This window comes from Leuciscus leuciscus, assembly GCF_965113295.1.
Source record: "Leuciscus leuciscus genome assembly, contig: HAP1_SCAFFOLD_217, whole genome shotgun sequence".
NCBI classification, from domain to species: domain Eukaryota; kingdom Metazoa; phylum Chordata; class Actinopteri; order Cypriniformes; family Leuciscidae; genus Leuciscus; species Leuciscus leuciscus.
Genome location: NW_028118493.1, coordinates 1 through 7,500, shown reverse-complemented (window position 1 = coordinate 7,500; position 7,500 = coordinate 1). Strand labels below are relative to the sequence as shown.

The 7,500-nt window shown below is 40.3% G+C and overlaps 2 protein-coding genes across 2 annotated transcripts; both read left to right on the top strand.

Moving 5' to 3' along the window:
• The first annotated feature begins 1,804 nt into the window (after positions 1 to 1,804).
• Positions 1,805 to 3,931, top strand: LOC309491404 (uncharacterized protein). The gene is made up of 6 exons (XM_082190467.1): positions 1,805 to 2,528; positions 2,621 to 2,683; positions 2,805 to 2,846; positions 2,992 to 3,014; positions 3,266 to 3,418; positions 3,532 to 3,931. The coding sequence occupies exons 1-5, from the start codon at positions 1,814 to 1,816 to the stop codon at positions 3,380 to 3,382; spliced, it is 960 nt and encodes a 319-aa protein (XP_082046593.1). The 5' UTR covers positions 1,805 to 1,813; the 3' UTR covers positions 3,383 to 3,418; positions 3,532 to 3,931.
• An 89-nt stretch (positions 3,932 to 4,020) lies between these two features.
• LOC309491401 (uncharacterized protein) lies at positions 4,021 to 7,381 on the top strand. Its single transcript, XM_082190464.1, has 4 exons — positions 4,021 to 4,735; positions 4,835 to 5,867; positions 5,954 to 6,101; positions 6,205 to 7,381. The coding sequence occupies exons 1-4, from the start codon at positions 4,116 to 4,118 to the stop codon at positions 7,275 to 7,277; spliced, it is 2,874 nt and encodes a 957-aa protein (XP_082046590.1). The 5' UTR covers positions 4,021 to 4,115; the 3' UTR covers positions 7,278 to 7,381.
• Positions 7,382 to 7,500: the final 119 nt, after the last annotated feature.

Here is a 7,500-nt window from a genome sequence, read left to right as displayed (position 1 = left end):
CGTACGCTTGTTCAAAAGCGACTGAAACGATAGACTGCCCAGTGTTCTTAAAATGGCAAAAAGCAGCTATTTAAAAAAAAAAACGTTATTACGCTACAGGAAACCTCAATGGTCATTTGTTTTATTTTTGTCCTTTTCTAAAGAGTTTACGCTGCAAATCCCCCTGCAAGTGTACTGGCCTGCTCAACAGAAAAGCACATAAGAAATTCTCGCCAACACTACCCACAGTTTCCGCCCAGTTTCGAACTGGGGACCTTCCGCGCGGGAACCGAAAATGGCTAAGCTTAACTTCTCTTAACTTTTCCCATTCATTCTCTATGGTAGTGCTTAACACTACGGATGCAATATACTTTTGGCCACATGTAGACTTCCTGGCGCTGTTTCGCTTTTTCCGTGGCGGGGGATTTAAAAAGCTGTGTCATCTGTCTATCATTCGCAGTGCAGTATCACCGGTTTTACGATCGGAGAGATTTGTTTACCGGACTTGTCAGCAAACTTGTTTTTTTTGTTACTGTCTAAACTAACTTACCTGCAGACAGATTTTACCTCAGGTGACTGCATAAACGTTATTATTCATATATTTTATCATTTAAATTGCATGTATATTATCATGTAAGTAACATCACAAACCATTCAACAAAATTAACAATACGATTAACTTACATTGTAATCGTATTGTTAATTGTGTTGAATGATTTGTGATGTTAAGAAACAGTAAACCAAATTTTTCGTTATAAATACAGCTGTTATTTAAAAAGAGTATATGTGTTTGTTAAGGTGAATGTTTCATCATTGATATCTTACTATGTAGGTTACTTGAATACAATGTTTAAAATATGTTAACAGTGCAGTAAGATGTAATGGAGGATCAGACCTGCAGACATTAAAAATGAATGAATAAATAAATGTGATAATAGGAAAATAAATAATGGAATAAACGCATTATTTCCCCCCTAATTTATTATTTTTTGCTTTTATATTTTAATGTTTTTTTTAATTATTTTTAATTTTATTTATTTATTTTTTCCTTTTATTTTTATATTTATTTATATATTCATTTATATTTATTTATTCCAATTTGTATTTATTTCCAGATTTATTTATTTTAACCTTTATTTATTTCAATTTTATTTATTCTTACATTTCTTTGCCGTGCATGATAATTAGGTGGGTTGGTCTTGCTTACCAAATATAAAAAATGAATTAACAAATAAATATTTTTATGTATATGTATAAAAGCAGAAAATAAATAAAGGGAAAAAATTAAAAAAATTATTTTATCAAGTCGTTTATTCCTTTATTTATTTTCCTATTATCATATTTATTTATCTTTTTATTAATTTACATATGTATTCATTCATCTTTAATTTCTGCAGGTTTGGTCCTCCTATAATGTAATTAATGTCACACACACACACATATATTACATTTTAATGACAAAAAATACATATATGTGTGCAATTTAATGGTATAATTTAACATTTTTAATTAGTTAAACTTGTTAAAACTTTTTATATATACATTTATACATATATATTTTTATATTAAATATTTATTACAAATATATTAAGCAATTTTAATAATGAATATTAAATAACGCAAATTTATTAAACGCTACTTTACTTCTTTTTTTAAGTCTCTTGTGATTTATTCATTTAAGAAACAGTAATATTATGGAATATTATGGGAATTTAAAATAAATGTTTTATATATATCACTGATGCTTTAGTTAACTGTCTTATTTCACTTTGTTAAGTATTTTCATGCTTATGCTGAGACGCTAATAAATACATTATGATTTCAGAAAAGCATCATGAAGAAAACAGTGTTTTTTCCCGGGAAAGTCAAAGTGTCTTTCAGGAAAGGACCATCAGGCCATTTACGCCGGGACCCATCAGAAGAGGCAAAAAGAATTAAAGACAACCCTTCACTGCAGGACAAGTCAACACCTCAAAGAGAAGACCTGGTCAAGTTGAATGCCCGTTCTGTTGTGTTAAATAGAGGAGGGGATGTCTCTGACAAGCAAGAAGTGTTGGGAGAATACATTCTTCAGTTCGGCAAGTACAAGGGCAAGTCTTTCAAGTGGTTATTAGAGAATGACGTCAGCTATGCTTTGTACCTGTCCGATAAGGTTGAGGAAGAAGAACAGGCTGGGCAGTTCCATCCAGAGGGTCCATGCAAGGATAGTCTCATTTCCTTTCTTGAGTACTCAAGAAGCTTTAAGGAAATTGAAGACCTTAAACAGTATCTGTCTCAAAGACCAGATCCAGTGGCAGTTTTGACAGAGGATGACACTACTGTTGGATTTGGATCAAGAACACAAGACACTTGGAGGAAAATTTGGGATACCAGGGCAGACGGATATGCTTCCTTTATAATGAGGCAGAAGTGTGTTCCAGGCAGCAAAATGTACAATTTGCAGCAGTATCTTTTAAAACAGCTGACCAAAACCACTCCTCCGTCGCCCTCACCATCAGCTTCCACTGCAAGATCCCCTGTTCCTTCCACTACTGCCTCGGATCAGCCTGGTGAGTTAATACAATCCATGCAAATTTGCTTATATTGATTCTTAAAGCCTACTGATGCATTTGTTTACTATAAAATGTATTTTATTTTATAGTAATGGAGGAGGATGAAGAACTGGAGAGGATGATGCTGAGTCTTTCTCCAACAAAATATCTGAGTAAGTAAATCATGTGTCATGTGTGTTATATATATACCCATGTCAAATTCAGCATCTTTATGACACATAAAATTGCACATACTGGAGAGAAATCATTTAAATTATAATGCTTGATTTTTAGGATCATCTGCAGCCATGGGATCCACAGTATTATCTACAACAGGTTACTTTCCACATCAGTTTTGGAGGCGTATTCCTTTACATACAGACTTATCCTCCATTTCTGATTTGTATTATCTTATTTGTTGTTTTGGCAGTGTTCTTGCCTGTTCTAAAAAACATGTTCTTTTGTTCTAACTACTGTTAAGGTTTGAATATACCAGTGGTGAGGGTGAGTGCACTTCATGAATTGTATGCATGCTATTTAAACTGTTTTTATTTGTTGTGAAAAGTGGACTGTTTACTTACAGACATTTGAACATTATTAGAATGTGCATTACTAGAATAAATAAAAGAATAAATAGAATAATATAATAAATAATGATTCTAGTCATTCAATGTAATCAAGACAATCAAATACATATCATGTACATTCAGTGTTTTAATATGTTTTTAATTTCCTCCTTGTGCTTTTCCTTGCAGGTCTGCCGCAGCCTCCATCAACACCAGCTCCTGTGTGTAGGCCTTCTTCATGGGGTGAAGGCTCTGTACCACCTCGAGCAGCACAATCAGCACCTGCCCCAATGCCATCTGCACTGACTGAAACCCCTGTTCCCAGCTACTGGAACAAAAAAAGTAAAGACAGTTAAACACACATGCATTCAATGTGTTATACATGCAGATACACACACACACACATATATATATATATATATATATATATATCCTTTGCTTTGTGTTCCATGCAGTTCTGCCACAGCCTTCACCGACATCACATGCCGTCTCTAGTTCTCCCAGTCCACCAGCTCCTGTGAGTAGGCCTTCTTCACGGGGTGAAGGCTCTGTACCACCTCCTGCAGCACAATCAGCATCTACAGGTCCTGCATCAATGGAAGTACCTAGCTACATGCAGGATATTAGCCACTGGAACTGCTCTCTACACCAAAGAATCTGGATGAAAACAGAGATGGAGTCCATGGGGCTCTGGCCAGGATCACACCCAGTGAGACACCTCATGAACATGGTCTCCTTGTGGCGCTATCCACCTCAGCCTGAGCTTATAGAGACCAGCATGGGCCTTCCGTCTCCTAAATACTTCCAGCTCCATCCCTTTTTCATCTGGAAACCTGAGCACAGTATAAGTGAAAGGCTTAGGAACAACTACATCCTGCCCTGTCTCTACAGCTGTCCAAATCCTCATGTTGTGTCCTCTGGTGTGGGAAGACCCCGAGTCATCCTTGGCACTACTGGGCAATATTACATCCTTGCATCACGTCTGTGCTGTAAGGCATGTAAAAAATACTGGTTCGCTGATAAGCCTCAGTGGGTGGACATGCTACCACAGCGATTCAGGAACATCTTGCCAGCCTTCCTCACCCATAAGAAGGCCATCTGTAAAACAGTGATGGATGAGCTGAGGCGCTCTGGAAATTCCCCCAATGACATGGCCAACCAGCTGTCTGAGGTTCTTCACCTTAAGTTTGAAAGAGCCCACCTGGCTTACCTTCTCATTGTGCAGAACGTCAGGGATGCTGAAGCAGGGCTGTATGGCCAGAAAACCATCACAGGGGCATTGAGGAAGGATGACACACCTGCACCGTTTGGGGGTTACGAAGATACTGATGGGTGGCATGGGGTGTCTGTGTCTGCACATTATCTGGTGGAGTGCCTGCTTCAGGAATATCAGCGGCAAGAGACAGCTCTCACTCAGCTCCTTCAAGGCACTTTTGGACAGGTGTTCAGGTCAGATCACACACGCAAAGTTGCTAGAAAAGTGACCCTCTCATCTGGCACAATGTCATCCTATGCTGTGATGAACGAAAACTGGATGATCCTGTCCTGGGTGATGCTGCAGTCTGAGAGTGAGCAGTCCTTAACATCAATGTACTGTGGGATGGCCAATCGCTACAGTGCTGCTGGCATACCCAAGGCCAAGTACCAGTGGGTGGACAGGTAAGCATAATTACATCTCATCACACATCACATAAAGTAGTGTAAGCAAAGGTAATGAATACATTAAAATTTAATTTAATTTTCCTTTTATGTACTTAGGGACTGCTGTGCCGCTTTCAGAGTGATGGACCCAGGACCGTATGAGCACCAGCAGTGGGAAGCTTGGAGGACAACTGATGCTACTGTGGCAGAGGTTACATCAGGAAACCTCAAGAATTTACATGCCGCTTGCCAGAAGTACAATGAGGACATGGTGGTCAAACTAGACTTGTTTCACTGTATGCGGCGATTCACCAGGGAATGTGTTTCGGAGCACCATCCTCTGTATAGTTCCTTCTGCCAGTTCCTCTCTTCTGCCTTCTCTGTAGTAGATCAGAGTGACCTGGAGAAACTGAAGAACGCATACAAGTTCTGTGGAATTGAGCCTGCTAATCCCACCAAGCAGCACATCAGAGCGCACTGCAGGACAAAAGTGCCACATCCTCAAGAGCTGGTCCAAAGAGTGGAAGAAGTACTCCACCATTTCCATCTTGCAAAGGATCCCAACAACATCTTCCTTTTTAAACCCTCAATGTTAAAATTGTGGTGGATTCAGCGTATCCATATCCTTAGAGGCTGTCTGAGTGACCCTGAGGTGGAGGAAGGAATCCTCTACAGACATGGTGGAACCCTACAACTGAATCATGTCAAGGGTGAAGGAGCTGCTGTGCCCATCTGGATCCCTGTCAGAGGCACTTCACAGCAGGAGGGGTTTCATTTCCACCAGGCTCACTGGGTAACGGGCAATCGCGTCTCTCCTGAGCTGTTCCAGGCGCAGGGTATGACTGGTGTGGCACGCTGGAATTATCAGCGGCTGGTGGACCTGAAGCAGCCTGGGCTTGTCTTACCTGGAGTGTTTGACCCTGTTTTGATGATGGAGTTAAACAGGGCATCTATAAAAGTGACAGGGCAACCCAAATATCCAGCCTTGCACATCTCCAGCAGGGACACAGGAGAGAGGTTTGGCCTACAGTATGTGGAGCCAGGCTGTCGACCTGTGCCTCTTGACTTTGACAAACACAAAAGCAGGAAGACAGACCTAGAGATGCAAGAAGAGTCTTCATCTGGCATTGACTTTTCATTTCCATCTCAGGTAACTTCTTTGATAACAGACTTTTAATTTTAAAAAATACTTTATAATTCTCGCTCGCATATTACACTCATTTTGCTCAATTTCAGAAACGCTTAGAGGATTCCTCTTCTGCTGAGACCCTTCTTGCTGCTGATCCAGAGGCCACCCCACAGGCTGTGATTTTTCACTGTTTTTCTACTCCGAGTGCTGTGACAGTGAAGGAACACACATCTGAGGAGTTTCTTTTAGATGCAGGTAATTATATTATTCATACATCAATGTGTGTTTAATCTGTCTGCCTAATCTATGCACACAAAACAGAAATACTTCATTTAATAATTTTGTGAATCTCTTTTAGAACTGCCAAGCACACCACCACTGCCTATAGCTGCTTCTCCCTGTGCCGCTCGGACTGGACCCATTAAGACAGGGGGTCGAGTCTTTGTGTTGGACCATAACAGATGGACAGATCCAATGAGAAATGTCATTGATGGTTTGCTGGCCAAGCACCACGGGAGCAAGGACCTACTTACAAAGGTGGATGCTGAATATGCTGCTATGGTACAGAGTGCCTGCACTGACCCCAACAGCCTTCTGCACTCAACCACAAAGCAGCACATAAGCAGGTACATAAAACACCTTGCTAAAAAAAAGAACACTAATGCTTCACTTAACACCAGTCCAGAAAAGCTCCTGGAGACACAGCAGTTATGGCAGCGTCTTCACTCAGGCAGTGAAACCATCAGTGTCCCAGTGACAGTACTGCCACCTGCCCCAGTCAATCCACCCGCAAAGAGTGTTCCTGAGGCTGTCTCTCTGGACCAGGCAGCGCTTGAGAAGATGGTGAAGGACATCATAGAGAAGCAGCAGGCAGTTCAGCAGCAACAACAACAGCATATGCTGCAAAAAAAGCACACTAGATCCTGTTTAGCCTGTGGTCAGCCTAAGTCTCGATACATGGGTGATGGCACCTCGATACATTTCTTTTATCAAGGTGGTGATGTTAAATACTTCTACTGCTCCAAGAAAGTATTTGACACATATTCAGCAGAGGGCCTGACCAACCCCAGAATGCCTTTTGAAGACTTTGCAGAGACTCCTTTTTTTCAGCGGGAACTGGAGGCCTCTAAGCAGAGAGGAGCAGAAACGAAGAGGGTGATTGAGGAGAGGAGCAAGAGGAAGTCATTGGTGGAGCATCCTACTGGTCGTCTGTGCAGATTCTGCCACCTGCCACTGAAACAAGGACCCAACAGTCCTCATATTCACACTGGTTTCCCTGGAGTGACAGGCAAATACATTTACTGTCCTGCTAAAGTGTTTTCCCTTTATCAGGCTCAGGGAATGAGTGCAGAAATTTCATGGAGAGACTTTCAGCAGTCTCCGTTCTATGAGGCTGAGAAGCAGAGGTGGATTGAGGAAAAGAAAAAATGACTTCACTGGTAAATGACATGCCCAGACCTCAAATACTGTTTTATAACACAAAGACATTCCTTGCACAATGTTATGCATATATGTATAAACAACATATTACTGCACTTTTAATATAGATATTTTAAAGATTACATTTATTTCCATTTGTTCACTAAAATACCAAAAGTTTTGTCCTTGTTTGCATTGCATTTTAGTGTGTTTTTAAAGTTAATTTTATTGACTT